General features: G+C 42.0%; 1 protein-coding gene across 9 annotated transcripts in view; it reads right to left on the bottom strand.

The window, feature by feature from the left end:
* The window catches only part of LNX2 (ligand of numb-protein X 2), a 63,741-nt gene that overhangs the window by 25,341 nt on the left and 20,901 nt on the right, over positions 1 to 17,499 (bottom strand). For 8 of the 9 annotated variants that reach the window (XM_076328031.1, XM_076328029.1, XM_076328030.1 and 5 more), the window contains one exon: positions 4,660 to 5,181. In XM_076328031.1, coding sequence (XP_076184146.1) covers positions 4,660 to 5,060 — 401 coding nt within the window. In that variant the 5' untranslated portion in view covers positions 5,061 to 5,181. Of the gene's footprint in view, positions 1 to 4,659; positions 5,182 to 15,933; positions 16,063 to 17,499 lie in introns of those variants that run through there. The other variant, XM_076328038.1, reaches the window with a different exon arrangement.

Here is a 17,499-nt window from a genome sequence, read left to right as displayed (position 1 = left end):
CAATGATTTGAGGAGCCTACAAAGGAGCCAGGCGGCTTCAGAGCAGAGAACAATCACAGAAAGATCCTTCACCTTTCCAGCAATGGAAAGAGTACGTAGAGCATGGAGAAACTCGGAATCTGTTGCCTACCCACTTACTCAGGTGTAAGAAAAGACCTGCCAAAAGAGGGTTAAATCCTACAGAGCCCCTTCACTTCTCCTGGTGCTACAAAGAGCAGGGTAGGGACAGTGCTTGCAGCTAACATGGGACCGGGTGGGAAGAACAGGACTCAGCAGCACTATCATAAACAACAAAATAACTGGGATTGCCAAGATTTTGAATGAGAAAATTCTGTATCTATACAACTAATTTTCCCGTGGATCTTGTTAATCTAAATCCATATATTAAGCGTGCTGACTGACACACAGCGAATAGCTCAATAATTTCTTCCATTCCAGAAAATACAATCCTATATAAAGTTCAAACTTAACTTGACATAAAATTGGTTTGAACGTTGGCCTCAACTTTAAAACATTTGGAAAAATGTCTCCATCCAAAATGATAACTTAAACTACCATAGGAGAATATAGGAGGGGAAAACCACAGCCCAACTCAAAAGCAATACATAAACACACTACCTAACCTGCTCATTAAAAAGTTGTACAAATTTTGGAGTATGTTTTTCTACAATGGAGTTCCTTCAGGTCTGAATAATCCGTAAGAATTAACCGAATTAAAATCATACACAGAAAAGCTCAATTTTTTTTTTTTGTCAGATTTCCTTCTGATAAATCTACTTTTGACATTTAGAAATGGAATCGGCACCTACTTTACTAAACATTAACAAATTTTCTATACCAAGTGACTGGGAAAACAGTACAACCCAGCATTACTCTCATATTTTTTTCCTTTAAATCAGATTATGTGCATTGTGTTTAACTTTGAAAACCACAGTTCCCAAGTGAATGCGATGAAACTGAAAGACTGATAAATCAAGAATATTTTCTTTATGCAAGGAGGTATCATGGACAGCAATTAGTGACCATGAAGTAATCAAGTTTGTATCTCGTGCCTCTCATCTCCTTGCTGGAGCAGCTTGCAGTAACCTTACACTCCGAGGTGCCTGGTGGATACAACAACATTTTCTTCCAGCTTTTATGCTCAAATGGAGCTGATTAAAACAACATTGGAAAACCTGAGTGTGAATGTTTTTAGACAGTGAAAACTAACCAACCATACTGCATTTCTTCGAAATACAAACTAGCTCATGTAAAGGCTTGTTGAGACTGGTTTATATTAATCTATACTGAAAATTATAGTAATAGTGAATTTTACATTTCTTTCCTACATTTAATGATCAGTAGTAGAATTTTACTGGATTCACTAATCCATATAAAATCAAATTCAAACTACGCAGTTGCTGCCACCGTTTATGTCAGCAATGCTGATTTACAGGTGTTCAGATGTTTGCAAATAAACTTAATTGAAAACTGTAAATCACCATATACTCAAAATCGGCAGCAAAAAAAAAAAAAAAGCGCGTATCGGCATCCCAAGACAACAGAAGGGATTGAAAATGAGCAGCCTTCTGCAACTGAAAGCTTTTTTCCAGCCGACAAACAGGAAAAGCTAGTGACTCAGCTCACTCGGATTTCATAGTAAGCTTGTGCATTAAGTAAATGAGTATTTCATATATACCTAAACAGAGCATACATAGTGTTCCACGTACAAATAAATTACGTGGCCCTGTTGTAAACAGCCCTAACATCATTCAAAGAGATGCCACCAAGGAAAACGGACTGAAGAGGTGAGGGGTATGACAGTGGGAAACCACAAGATGAACCAAATATGTAGCAGGAGTCTTGCTAGCATTTTGCCTTTTATTAAAATCAGTTTAATATTAGGATTATAAATCGAACAAACAGTTAGGCTTCCTCACCACCTCCAAGTCATCATACAGATCAGAAATTACTTGCCTGGAAGAAACAAGCAAGAGCCTAAGCTAACATGGAAACCGTGTGGAGAAATAAAAAAAGGAAAAAAAAAATCTAGAGAGAAAGGCTCCTTATTAGTCCCCATACCTCCCCGACATGGACATTGCACATGTGTACATTCATGCTGTGGGTACAACAACCAACAAAACCCAGGCAACTTCAGGCTCACCACAGTCCGTAGGGTTGCTGCATGTCCTGCATGCCCAAGGTCCTCCTCTGAATCCCCGGAAGCCTTCAGGATGTGGGGAAGAAGGCAGAGGGCACACTGGAAATACGCACGTGAACAAACTGTTTCCAAGGCAGGCGGTAGCTGCTCTCTTCCCCTTCTCTGTGGAGCACTTGCCTCCATGCACACCCACACCACGCCTGCCTCCCAAACAATCTCCTCCCCAATGTCACCTTTCACCTGAAGATGGTCTCCAAGAGTCTCCAAATGGACAAAGACCAAGCTTGAAGAGAAGTTCATGGGGTAGATCCATGCACCTCTCACGGTTTCAACCTTTCCATTCCGGTGGCCACCAATGTTGCTGGACCAGATTGATGGTGGGTGGAGGAGGCACACAGCTAATACTGCCCTCCTTTTGGGGAGGGCGACAAGAAAGGAAACCTCTCCCCGTCCTGTCACAGCCACCACTGTCCCTCCCTCTGGGCCCGGGGTTTTCAATCCCAATGTGGAGGGCTCTTTGCCCAAAGAGACAGCACAGATAAGACTACCAAACCACAGAATACCCTCATGAAATGGGCAACTGCTGAAGTTTATGCAGGCTGGTTTAAAAAATAAAGGGGGAAAAAAAAAAAAGAGTATCAAATTGAAAGAAAGCAAAGCAGGTAAGAACAAAGCCCGTGATGAAGTCATGGAAATGGAAAGATCTCATCTCAGCCGGTGACCGAGACCAGAAGAGTTAGGACTCGTACCATCCGCTTTCGCGAAGAGTTGCCAGACAATATGCTTGTTTTCACAAATGCTGCTGACAAAAACGCTCACGTATTGAATTGTATTTCCCTAGTACCTTTTGTCTATGTACAATGGATATGCGCAATGCTTATTCTTCTGGGTTTGATGCTTTTTTGCAGGGACAGTTACATACTTTTCTGAAACCTCTCTCTGCAAAATGAACATAGGTTTTCAAATGCATTGAGTTGTACACAGGGAATATTTTCTGGTAGCAGATGCAATTCTCCTGAACTGGATCCTTTTAAGTCAGATGCATTTCCTTTGAATACATAATTTCCTTCTCTACGTAATTCTTCACTACACTCCTCTTATAATTTCATAAATATCTAAACAGTTTAAAGATAGTTGGTATAGATATGCACAATATTTTTTTAGCCCTGACTCATTAATTCCACCGTATTTTAGCTTTAACAAAAATGGTATGTCCACGTTTTTGTTCATGACTCATGTAATGAAATAGCTAATGATTAAAAAAAAAAATCTGTTTATTTATTGAAAATATTCTCCAACCTATAGAGGAAACAAAAGAAGTCAAACGTACCCCTCAAAACAAATTTAACATTTTTCCATTAGAAAAATGGCATTGCCTTACAGAGAAGAAAGAAACATCTTCACGTAGCAGGGTTACCGCACACACAATACGGAGGCAATTCCTTTGCTGGAAGAACAAAGTGCACTAGTCTACACAATATGAAGTATCATTCTATCTGAATTTGATAATCATAGAATCATAGAATACCTGGTTGGAAGGGAACACAAGGATCATCTGGTCCAACCTTATAATAATCTTATTTCCCTCTTTCTATCGTGGCCTCCTTTCAATATTTAAATATTTAGGGTAGGACAGCATAAAGCAGAAGAACTATAAAATTAACAGTTCGAAATAAACATTTAGGTGCAGGTAATATTGGAATGTGTCTCTCTGACACAAAATCACTCACAAAAGCTGCACCAAAACTTCCCACTGGTGTGAAGTGTTGAGTTTCTATCAAATTAACAGGGTGTTGGAAGTGTTCTATAAGCAATCAAAACAAACAAACAAAAAAATCCTAGAAACTACATCATGCTTGCACGACATACCATCAACCTGTTCAGGAAACAGATTTTTTTTAAAACAGAGAAAAATAGGTCTTGCAGGAGTCTCGAGAAATACCCTGTCCATCTGCCTATCTCAAAGCAGAATCAATTCTGCCATAACTGTTCCTGATAAAGGTTAGTTTAACATGTTCATAAACACTTCTGAAAGTGGGGAATACACAACCACCACCCAAGCAATCTATGCCAGTGCCAGACCATTATAAAGCATTTTCTCCTAAAATCTGAACTAATCTCCTTTGTTCCTATTGCACTGTTTCCTTCCTCTTTGCAGACAGAGTTTGCACATCTCTTATTTTTCCCCTCCCTCAGCCTTTTTTCCCCTACCATAAACAACCTCCATTTTCTTTAACTTTTTCTGCTAAATCATGTTTTTGAGACCTCTAATGAATCATGCCATTCTCCCCAATGACTCTCTCCAAGTGTTCCTCACTATTTCTGGTGCGATGTCCAAAACGGGATCCAGTGCTCTAGTTGTGCACAGTAACAGACTGACCATTTCCTACGGTCTTCTACGGTGAATTTAAAAACCACCACCAACCCTCTCCCCCCTCCTGCCCCCAGTTCCTACTGCTACACAAACTGGCCTACCAAGCGTGTAAGGAACATGCAACGCAAGCATCTGCACCGCTCACCTGTTTTTGAGATGTGCCGCCAGGTCACATCGCTGCATGACTTCCTGACATACAGAAGAGAAGGGGCACAAAACAAATAGCTTGTCTAACAGTTTATGAACAAGAATGCTGGATTTTTTGCAGAGTTTAAAATGGAGTCTCTTTCGATCCAGCGGGCAGAAATCCTTCTCCTGCAGAAAGTTCCTTAGGCACTTGTAGCAGAAAGTGTGTCCACAGGGAGTGTCCAATGGCTGCAACAAGGGCTGAAGGCAAATGTGGCAGACCAAGTCGTCGTCTACTTCATTCTGGTAGTTGTAGAGGTGGTTCTCCCTTGTCCAGTGCTGCTGGCCACACTCGAAGCACAGAGGGTCCAAGGAGGCATTCTGCTCCACCGAAGCCATGTCGTCAACTGTAGTCCCCATTGTACAGCTAAGAAGGCTGACGGATCCTCCTCCTCCTCATAGGATGGGGTTGCTCATGTAAAGCTCAGACGGAAGCAACTTCTTCCAGAGTGACTTACGCTCTTCAGTCAAGTGTCATTTTCTGCAACAAATAAAGAAATAAAAATTATTCATTTTGCATTAATTATGAAAGTTCTTGTCAGAATTTTTGACTTCTGGGTTTACCAAAACACAACAGCTAGACAGATTAAGAGAATATTCCTGTTTTCTGTAAATTTGTCATAGAAGAGAGCAACAAAAAAAATCTGTAAGTACAATTCCTTTTACAACATAAACATTTTACAGCTTCATAACAGCTGCTGCACTGCAGTTTTCACCTGCAAGATGACCAGTTTGTGACAGCAAGGACACCGCATTATGCAATGTCACACTAGAAGCGTGCAATTAGTGTCTAGCACAAAAATACCCTATTGTGGAATAATGGTTATATGACCAAGTAATTAAATGTGTTCTTTAATATGAGATTATGATTTTAATCTGGTCCTACTCTCTTTTTTGGATTTTGACTATTAACGTAGAATATTACACATTACAGGTCTAAATACATTGCATTAAAAATAACAGCAACAAACCACTTACCCTGTTCTGTCCATTAGTAATATTGCGTATATGTCACCACTTACCTTCAGGTTTTCTCTGTGGGTTGCTACACAGTAAGAGGGACTGATTCTATCCAATATGCCACATTTGATTTAGTACAGAGGCCAGTAATAAAAACATGGAATAAACTAATCATATGAAGCTATAGGTTCCAAACAACTAACCTGTTTTGCTTTTTACCTAACAAAATTACAGCATACTCAATGTGACGATAATCACGTCAGTCAAAGGACTGTAGGTCTGTCACTGTGGGATTTATTTTCTAAACTTTGTAAGTTATTAACTTTGCCCTCTTAAAATAGCTACCTGGTCAGGAAACTGTGCAGCCATCAGACTGCAATTTCAAACACTAAATCCTTACCCCTCCCAACCTTATTTACCCTTCTCTCCCTTACAAAATCACATTGCTTGACACTCATAACAAGATGATTTAGAAAATAAAACACATTTTCTCACATTCTTAAGAGACCTCCTAATTCGTTAGTTTTGGTAAATGTTCTCATCCGGGGGGGGGGGGGAGGGCGGGGGGTGTCAAATTTGAGCAATGCTTACTTTGTGCCTAAATTCTTTATTTCAATTCAGCAAGCAACACTCATGACAGACACTTACTGTGTTCTAGCAGAGTAGTAGCAAGCATACGGAGAAATGAGAACTGCTAGTCTAGGTACCAGCCCATCATCTTTATTTTTAGCTGCCGAAATGTAGTCATAAATATATTCTGAAATTCATGTGGAACACATGCATTTCACCATGTCTGACTTTTTAAGAGAATCCCTGTGTTTTGGTTTTTGCCCCTTAACCTCGCACAGTCAAGCACAAGACTTACAGCACATTTTACAGGGATTATTATATCCTTTGACGCAAAAAGGATTAAATAGTAATTTGTAATCCAGGCTTCTACTCTGCCGTGGAAAATGATGCTCGTAGTACATAATGTGCACCTTCTGGAAAGGATTTCATGAGGGAAGAGCATAGCGGTTCTTTGTTACTGGAGACTAAGAATGCAAAAGGAGACCCCAAAAGAGATTACTCAAAAACCAGTCTTAAACGTATTATGTAAGAGTTCAAAGATTGGAGAGCAGATAAGGAGAGCTGCACACGGGGCCCTCATGCTCAAACCGCAGCGCTCTCGCTCTGCGTTCATCCTACTGGATTAATACAGAAGGGATGAGACCCGTCTAATGGCTGTCCTTTATGTAACGCAAAATAAACCAGATAAATGTTCTAGAAAAACAGTGCATTGATTTGCGACTTTACCAAATTATTTTGCCACTGAAGGCACTAGGAGAGGAATCATAGAATCATTGAGGTTGGAAAAGACCTCTAAGATCATCGAGTGCAACCGTTGACCCAACACCACCATGCCCACTAAACCATGTCCCTAAGTGCCTCATCTACGCGTCTTTTAAATACCTCCAGGGATGGGGACTCAACCACTTCCCTGGGCAGCCTGTTCATGTAGAATGAACATGTACAGAACATGCAGCGTGTGTCATATTGCACTTGGTTGGGGGTACCAGCAGCACTAACAGACAGGGCAGAGGAAAGGTACATGCAGAACAGGCAGAGAAAGCCATTTTAAGAGTGTATTGCCCAAATGCTAGACCCACTCCTACTATTGACTACGACCAGGACTCTTCCTCCTCCTCCAAGTAACGCAGGTCCCAAGAAAGGAGCATGTCCTACATCAGCAAGGCTATGGAAACACCTGGGGACCATTCTGTGTACTGCAGTTATGGAGCTCCAGTTATGGACCTCTGACAGCGAGCACCCTGAATTCGCCTTCTCGAAGGCTTCTAGCATTGCTATTCTTTGAAGTCTACCTGACTCACATGGCAGTCTGCTACAGAGCACCAGGCAGCGTCATACAATAAATATACCCGTGAGAATCTTTGACCATATACTTGCTATGGTCAAAGATACCTGCACCCCTCTTTTGGAAGGTTGTAATTAAATCCTTTTGCATGTTAAAAACTTTTTAAAATAGCTTACTATAAATTTTGAACAAAAAGTAAAATAAGAAAAGTTACTGAGAGATGAGACTTTCACTGTCATGTTTTAAATTATCATGACAAGCCTTCTTTCTTAGGAAAGGTATATCCAGAGACAAGCTTTATTTACTGAAATCACAAGAGTTTGTCCTCAGTGAAACACAGGCAGTCACTCTCTATTGCCCACCACTGAAGGAGGTGAGCAGACAGACCTGTTCCTATGACTGCCCCATCCCAGTGTCTTAGTGCTCCTGGTGCAGGGACAAGTGCCTTTGGCTGTGCTTTGCTGCAGAGGTGCCACTTCAGGCCAGGGGCAGGCTGTTTCTGCAGGCTGCTGACATTCCCTCTAGCTGCTTTGCAGCGCCATCATTGCCCTGTTAGCTTAAACCATCAATAAATACCCTATAAACTAACCCCACCACATTTTCCGCAGCTGACATGACCACCCTTCCACCACCTCTCTGCCGACAGAGCTGCGGGAGAAACAGATAGTGGATTACAACATGAAGATTAAAAAAAAAAAAAGCCACCGCACCAAAAACCACAAAACACTACCACCACCCAAAAAAAAAAAAACACCCCAAAAAAACCCCATCAAGATTTCTTCACTTTCGCACTGCTGTCTGCCTTCTTCACTGCTGTGCTGCATTTGGGGCAAGTCTGTTCCATGACCGAGGAATCAGTCACCAAGTTTTGTATTTATTATATACCACAGCTGCCTAATTACCAATTCCAAGGTTTTTTACAGGCTATTCCCGGTGCAAAATATCAACTGATTTACAAAGCCCACAAACACAATACTTGTGGTCTGAGCAACAATTGGGATGGCAGGCAGGGTCCAAATCTCACTGATGTAAAGGCACTATATCCCTGAAATCCACAATACCTGAGCACTGCCATGCATCAACCCTCTTTATGGATCCCTTATATTATTTGCTGTATCTCTTATCACTGCAGATCACCAGCTCCACAGGACGGTATCAGCTCAGGAAAGCTGCAAACAGGAAAAATAGTCAGAATTATAAAAAAAATAAAGAGGCTAAAAGAGCCAGCCAGGCCTGTTGTTCAAGTCATATAATTCCCTAGGAAATAATTCTCCTGGGACTTCATTACAACAGCCGAACAGTGCAGGTGGTGCCCTGCTTTCAGTTTTAAATCACAATCCACTTGGGAACAGGGCAAGACTGGACATCCAACTGTGCGAATTTTTATTTTATTTTTTTAAGTGGAGTGTGCATGAGAGCAATTTTAGACTGAAAAAGACAGTCTTATCCTTAGGCCTCCTCTAGTTCTGATTTATTGATTCAACTAACATTCTTTGGAGAAGTTTGACACATTTTTACAAAAGCATAAGATGTCAGGCTTTATACCTACATCAGATTTCACGATGTTTATTCCTTCTGTCTGAATGGGCACTATAAAAAAAAAAACAAACCACAAGCAAACCAGAATTGTAGGAATAACAGCCTTTTTACTATGGTTGTCTTTTTTTACATAAGTCACAAATAATTAACACTAGTTTCAGTTTGAAGTTAATGGAAATACGTATTTTGCAATGAATGCTCTCAGAGATTTAAGTAATCTATTTCTAAATTCTCTTATTAAAATCCTGGAGATTCAGAGCCCATTAACTGACTGTTCAAAATTTTACAAAAAAATCTGACTATACCCCAGAAGCAAACAACCAAGGAAAATACCCGTCTTACCAACTAATCTCTCTAAAAATTATCTTTAATATACCACAATTTCATATTTTGTTTACTACCCTATGCAATTTCCTCAACCAAAAGTAAAGGTCAAAAGAACACCCTTTGATGAATGACACTCCTGTTCCTTTGCTGGACTCCGGTGTCCCTGTATCCCAAAACAGCTGGGATGCAGATCTCTCAGTTCTGTGGCTAACAATGCTCCACGCCAGAACGGACATCATCTCACTGAGATGTATCTAACCAATGAATTAATGCCTAATTTATAATGTGTATCTTAAACCAACTGCAGGTGAGAAAATGTCCACCTGTATTTCCTCTCAATTCAATGCCACCGGGTGCCGGCTGCTTCTTCTCACCCCAGAGGGCTCAAAATTTTGCTGCCTGCTGGCAGCACAGGAATGTCTCAGCATATCCCTTTCTTATCTCTCCGCAGTGGAGAAAGGGAGTGTATGGAAAGAAGTTATAACAGCTATGGTGAAGGTTTCATATGGTCCTAAACTCAGGCAGTCCTTTCCTGGTCAGTCAGATTTGTACTTGCAAGGCAACACATAACATGTATCGATCAATAACTCTGAACAACAGTATGGTCATCACCCTGGATTTCAGGAAAGGTTGGCTTAAATTTAAAATATGTCACAGGATTTCTGAAGTCTGTTCGCCATGGCACCTGAACGCCCAAGCTAGCTAGGAAGGATCTCGGGGTACCCAAATTCCCCCGCGTTGTCCAAATACCAGGGCTGTGAACAGGATCTCTTAGCAGCCAGGAGTGGATCAACACAAGCTCCAGGAGAGGGAAACTAGACAGTGGCTACATCCATTGCTTAAAACCACATCATAACCAATTAAAAATTAGTTCTTAGTTCGCAGTCCAGTATCCTTCACAGGAATTACAGCATCAGGCTGATGATTCATAACTGTTTTCAAAGCAGACCCTAGCTCGAGTGGAAGAATAAAAGATAGCAGAAACTGTAATAAAAAACATGATGAGAATAAATAGCTGGCAGACAGCACTAGAGGGGAAAAGTGTTATTCCACATCTTCCAGTAAGCGTGACCTAGCTCATTAGATACAATCTCTGCTTTAATATTAAAGCCATACAGCAAACAAGTGAAGCAGAACTAGCAACTTGTATTGACTTTACAATATCCATGTTAATTATACCGATATCTGAGGGCTGCACTGTCTTCAAGCACCAAACCCCAATTCGATTCTAGTCCAAGTTTATAAGGCAGTAATCCTGTTAGACTCTTCCTCTTTTGAAAACGCAAACAACTGAAAGTGTTGTCAAAAGATAGCATCTGGCAGCTCAAAGTCAGGAGAAAACCTATGAGAGGTGGGCAAAGCACAGCAATTAGACTGGGACAGATTTCTGCTAATGCTGCAAGCCACACTGTCACCGCATGTCAATTACCCAATACACCTAGCTTTTGCACCAACGAGCAACCCTTTTCCATGGTTTTTTAAGTCGTTCAGCAGAATGACTGGAATTTTTATATTCAAACTAAACAAAATTATACCTGAACGGTGGCTTTGTTCCACTGAACCACAACCAGGCAAGGCTGGGCTTGCAGTAAAACCATCTCTCCACTGATTATTTCTTTGCCTCTGTGCTTGTCTTTTTGCTCCATCAAAGCAATGCCCACACAGAGAAGGTGTCAGCCCTATACCAGATGTTGATGTGGCATCATCGCTGCAAAGGCAGTGGGTCGCAGGTGATGCTTCTCCTTCCCCACCTCAGGGGTGCGGGTTTTTACATGCAATATCCTAAAAAAGATGTGCATGCACGCTCCCCTTGCTGGGTATTTCTGGAGTACGGCCTTTTTCAGGCTGCGAAATGAAATCCTGCTTAAATCTGGTGAATAAGGAGCGCTTGGGAAAATTAATAGGACCATAAGTTGTGTTTGGTATTTGTGGAGTGCTGCGTTTCCGTGGCAACGGGGGGCTACGGGCTTTAATTACTGCTGCGACGTTAAGGGCCCCGCTGTACAGCGGCGTGCGTGAGACGCTGCCAGGCGGGGGAACCGGCAGGAGGAATGCCTGCGCTGCCCTCTCTGCCCTGCGGCTGCCCGTGGAGGTTTAGGGGGTTTGAGCAACCATCACACCAGGGAAGGAAAAGATGTAAAGAAAGGGGAAACCGAGGGGAAGCACAAGACCGTCCGACCTTAGGAGAGAAGATGAATGACACCTGTCTCCCAAGACCAGCACCTCAAACCCAGGGATGCTCAACACCAGGGGATGACGGGAGGAAAGAGAAGGACGCGGTGCCTGGAGATAAAACAAGTGGCCAGAAGGTTTTGTTCAAACACGCAAAGATCATCCTGCAGCCATTTTCTACGACGCAAATGGAATGGCTTCTATTTTGGGACCAGGAGATTAAAATAGCTTTACTTTAGTCAAATCGGTCTCGAACAAGACAGGGAAGATGAGGATTGTGACCCTACAGAAATCTCTGCAACGAAATATCCATTCTTTATAGCAAATACAGAGCTACAGTCAATAAATCGTCTCAGAATAGAGGAAAAGGAGACAAGAGCATGAATGTTTAACGAAGATACATCTATGCATGTACAGATCAAACTTTGCATATTCCTACTGAACAAGAGGAGCGCAGAAAAAGGAGGAGGTAAAACGCACAAGCCAAGCTAGATGAGAGTCGCCCAGGTTCAGATGCCCGGGCTGCTCTCCTGGCCTGCAGGAAGCCTGAACGCCCCGGAGGAGAAAGGACTTAAACTTGCACCCCCTCCTCCGCAGGCACGGCAGCCACTGCTGCTCACCTCACTCAAGGTCTCGCTCACAAGCGTTTGCCCTTCTCTGCCATCCTGTTTCACAAGAGAGGTGGTGGCCGCCTTTACAGTTTGCAGGAAGATCCATTTTCTGTGGGTACATTCAATTTTCTGCTGAGCGGAAAGAGAAAAGCCTGTTTCTGGGGGCTAACCCTGCTTGGTGTCAGAAGCCACTCCACCGCAGGAACCCCCAAATGTGGGACGAGTGCCTGTGGGCTCGAGATGCTGCGAGGTCTCCCAACAAGCAAGCAGGTTTGCAACTTTTAGGCCTGAGCATATAAAAAAATTCTCCATGAAACCTCCTTCAAGCTCCTAAATCCCTTCTGGGATTTTGCAGCAGTGAAAAAAATAAATAAAAAGAAGCAAAGTAAAACAAAATGAAAATAACCCACACTTACCTGCCGGTAGAGCCAAAGACCAGTTTCCTCCCTAGCGCAAAGAGCGTAACAAAAGCAGTATCTCATTACTGCTGTTGTAACAGGTGGGCTTTTACATCCAGTGGGAGCAAAAAAAGTACCCCAACAGTCAAAAATCCATGACAAGGAGACAATTAGCAAGGCTTTCTTCTCACTGATGGAGCAGAGGAGAAAGGCAAGAAAGAGTAAAACATTTGCTTATCCGCCATGGTTATTTTCTGCAGTGCAATCTGTCCACCAGCCCTTGCCATATGTGCCACCCTTTCTGTTTGAGAGATGAAGGCAGCAGAAAGCTGTCCATCAAGATGCTAAACCTTCTGGAAAGCCCTCCCCTATGCACTTTGCCCTGAAACGGGGACTTTCATGGATGAACAGAAAACACTTAACTAGATTAAACGTAGCTGGTTCCTGGTTATGCACAGAGAGAATTTGATTTGATTAATTCAAATTTTAAGGAGCTGAAGCGATTCAAAGAAAATGAAGAAGGAAGCGGTGAGCTATGTTCCCTTCTTCTATGCTCTGCATAGTGCTCTGCACTATGGGTGTGCATGGAGGAAATTCAGGGAGACAACACTTGGATTAATCACAAAATGGTTTTGATGACAGAGAGAAGCTGGGGGTGGAGGGGTGGAAAGAAGGATAAAAGAACTTTCTCGGTAGTTAAATCACAGGACTAACTATTTTCAGGGAGAAACACCAGCCCCATCTCTTCCTTTGGGCGTATGCCACCTTGCCTAACGTGTTACAGCTGGTTTCCTGCATCAACCACAACCCAAGTGATGGTGGAAAGCTATTTTGAAAGGTAAACTATGCTGTTACTAAGCAGTTCTTTAGCTCAGCCACATCATGAAAAAAATGAAGCTACCCCCTACTAAGCTAACAAAAAAGAACAATCTCTCTCAAAACAAGGATTTCTAAGATCTGTGCGAGACGGAGCCAAGAGGACATGCTTTAGAGGCGGCTCAGGTAAATGATAAGCCCCATGCTGTCCTTGCTCTGCAGGAAAGCAGGCAGAGTCCTCCACAGGAGCGAGTACCCATCGGCTGCGAGGAACCCGTGACAACCCATGGCCAGAGGAAGAAACCTGAAAGTATGGGAGAAAAAATGCAGAGGATGGTCTAGACAGAAGGTTTGCGGCTTCAGCCTCCAGCCTCAACCTGCCAAACAGCACCCTGGCAGCTCAGGAGCATCATTTGAAGACCTAAGGCAATCCCCTAAACCAGCCTGCCCTGCCTAGAGACTGCTTATTATCTCCCTAATGAAAGAAAACAAACATCGCCACATCAGGACTCTCCAAAAAAGAAGAAAATAAAAGCCTTCTTAAGCCCACATTCAAAACAGTGTTTAACTCGGGCTACCTACATGCAGGCCAAACACCGCACGCAGAGTGACTGGTTCACCTGTGAAACCACCCCACTTGGTCTGCAGCCCAGTGCGACCGGGGAGCAGCCGAAAGCTGTGCTGGCTCCGGCCACCCCTTGGCAAGCAGGTGACTCATCCTGAAAGCACTGCCATGCCTGTGCAGTCCCTGTCCGTGCCTGGGAATGACTTTAGGATGCCATCCGCTAGCTGCCACTTGAATTAACTCCACGATAAAGGAAAGTTCTTGGATTCTTAATGCTTTAGGGTGATGACTGCGCCTCTCCCTATTAACTCTGCTGAAGACGTTTCGCTTTGCTGCTGTACATAACTTAATTTCCACCTAATTTCCAGGGAGAATTTTCCTTCTGATTCGCGTAAAAAGGTTTATCTTCAGAGCCAGCTGCCTGACCCAGCTTTGAGCACACAGGAAAGGCAGAACGCGACCTGTCCTTATGCTCTTGTATATATAAATATACATTTATAATACTACAAAAATACCCCACATTATTTTGTAGGACACTTGTCAGAAAATAAAAACTTTACATTGAGATCTTCTGCTTACGCTCTGTGTATGTACATGTACCGTACCTCAGACAGATGTACTCTGTACACAGATACTGAAAATAAATGGCTCCACGCATCATCAGAATTTACATAACACGAACATGTTAGATCTAGAAGCTGTAGTCTTAGATATACAAATAGTATCTTAAATAAAAAACATTTAAATATTTTGTATGTAAACAGGTCTTTACATATACAATAGACAAGTACTTGATCCGGGGCCTCCAGACAGGATTCAGAGGGAAGCGGACATTGAGTTGACTATGTAAGTCAACTCTGGTTACACAGATTTGACAGAGACAAAGAATATGGAAGCAAAGACAACACTGCATTTGGTTTTAGTCCAACTGTAGGAATCATATATTCTCCACTTCAGCCCTTGTAATTTCCACAGCCACCAAGAAAGGGTGGAGACATTTGCTGAATTAAAAAAAAACAACAAAAAACCCAAACATTTTTCCTAAAACATTTATCCCCTAACCATGTTTGCCAGCTGTTTATTTCAATTATTTTCCCTATTAGCTTGGCTGACTGCATGTTAAATACATACATACATATATATATTAAAAAAACCCAGAATTCCAGCACCTATCAGACAGGGAGGCTTTTACAGTGCAGTTATTTATCTGCCTGAGGTGCAAAGTTTGGCTGCTGCAGTGTGTCCCCTGAATCCTTTTAGTGCTCTTAGAAAGAAACTACTTCAGTAGGAGCACTGTTGAAAAACAGTCCTTTAAGATTCAAGTGAAAATGTTAGCAAAGATGTATAGTAACACACAGTAAGCCAACAGGTCCTGGTATGTATTCTCAAATGAGTGACGGGGCTAAATATTAAGCAGCAATCTTCTACCTCCCCCTCGCAGAATGCATAATGTGGAGGAGTGAGCGCTGAACTGCTGTTACAGCATTTCTGTCTGCTTTCCTTGGTCATCTCTTTCTCTTTGTTTAAAAAAATAAGATTCCTAAACAAAGGCAGACAAATGAAAATCATTACCTTCTAAGTCAGTAGTACAAATTAAAATAAAATCAAAGAAAAAAATTGACACTAAAGACACATAAGTGGTAGCACCTATGTAAAATACCAAACTGGTAGCTATATGCAGAAATTATACAGAACATATATTTATGTAACTATAAATAAAGAAATAAAGTAGAATAAAATTGTCCAATAAAAGCACAATAGGGTTAAGTGCTCTGAGAAGGGTACTTGTCCCACAAGCAAACAGGGGGAAGGGTCAGGAGAAGTTTGGTGGAGTGGGGAGGCATCAGGGCTCCAACTGCTATGCTCATCTAGCGAACAAAAGCTGAGATGTTAAAAAAACAAAGGCCTAGAATTTATGAAAGAAAAATGCATTTCAGTTCTCAGATACTTAATCATGAGTTTGCAAAACATATAGAAGACATTTACTCACGGCAGTAGGGAATTCTGGTTCACCACATTTTGGGAAGAGAGTGGGAAAGGAGCGATGCGCTAAAGAGCCCCACCAGGTAAGATGTTCAGATCCCTAACTTCAGGCACCAGTTTTCTGTATCCGTGGTCAAAATGGCTCCAGCAAAAGAGGCTGACAGAAGCATGCTACATTGGGAAGGAGCCAACCTTCTCCTCCTCCTCCCTGTCCAATCTCTTCTCAGCACGCTGAAATTTTGCATTTGAGATTCTGTGGGGGATGATACAATTTTCACTTCCTCATTTATTCTATGTATTCAACACTTAAGAGCTAGCTCTTAAAATACCAGTCTTGCTTTGAAGGCTACTACTTCATTAGCATTGCTTTTGGAAAAAGGTCTTTAAGACGCAGACGATTCAGCCTCAGGAGTGCCCATCTTTTTTGCACTCCCTAACCACAATGCTCATTTTCCCAAACCAAGCACTTCTCAACAAGTTAGGTTAGGTTCACAGACATAAAAAATTCACACTCTCATTTATTTCCATACTTTTTCTGTTACTCCTAACCCATGCTAAACACTTTCACATGTTTTACGCCAGATTCTTAGATGAAACAATTTTTTAAACTTTATAAACCTAGGTTTTTTTAATTGCTATATTGTCCAAAAGCCAGGAACCATCACAGACAACGCTCCTACTGCACTGGGAGCCGTACAAATGAGCCCAAAAGATAATGCTGTCTCTGTGAGATGAGACTCACATTCGCATGGGATATATCTCTTTTTCATAAAGAGGGAGCAGTGCTGTGCCCCAAGACGATGAGACCCCAGAAGTGCTACACAAGGTCCAGTGCTGCTGTAGACACCTGCCTACCCTTCCTACAGAATAAGCAGCAGTAGCAGCTGTGTTGATAAGGCCAGGTTAACTTAATGCGATGGCACTAGCATGCGATGGAGCGTTTGGAAATAACGTATTTCCAAGCTTCTCTGCTCCTATCAGCAACAATGGGGATTCAAGGAATTAGTCAGAAGTTCAACCTGCAAACTGCCAGTTCACAAAATCCAGATCATGTAAGAAATGACTCAAACTTACTATCAAGTTCAGAGCAGTCCAGCGGCTCACAGGAACAGGGTCTAGTGGGTCAAATAGACTATGCCACAAGTCATTTTCATCTGGCAGAGCTGCGAAAAAGCTAGGGAATACCTAGGAAATGAGTGCACACTTTATCCTGAGAAGGGTGCCTTCTTCATTAAGCTTGCAATATAGAGAAGTGTGAGGGAATCCACACAAAAAATTAGTCTGCTCTACGGTTATTAGTTTCCAGCTAGACACAGACATTTGGGTCAGAAAAACAACATTTCACATTTCTGTAAAGAATTGTTTAATATTGCAATAAAAACCAGCCTGATTTTCCCTGGTTTTGAGAGTTAAAAAGCTAATAATTCCAATTTCATGAACCAAGAAGTGGGCAAACAGGGTAATTAAAAGCCATCATCCTGTCCTTTTGGTGTGCAATCTGAAAACCAGAAGTGCAGTCAAGAGCATGATAAGATTTTCATTCAAAGGAGACATCTTACTTTAAAAGCAGTAG

The sequence above is a fragment of the Aptenodytes patagonicus genome, chromosome 1, assembly GCF_965638725.1.
Source record: "Aptenodytes patagonicus chromosome 1, bAptPat1.pri.cur, whole genome shotgun sequence".
NCBI classification, from domain to species: Eukaryota; Metazoa; Chordata; class Aves; order Sphenisciformes; family Spheniscidae; genus Aptenodytes; species Aptenodytes patagonicus.
Note: the sequence above shows the minus strand (reverse complement) of the source record. Positions and strands in the feature narration are given on the sequence as shown.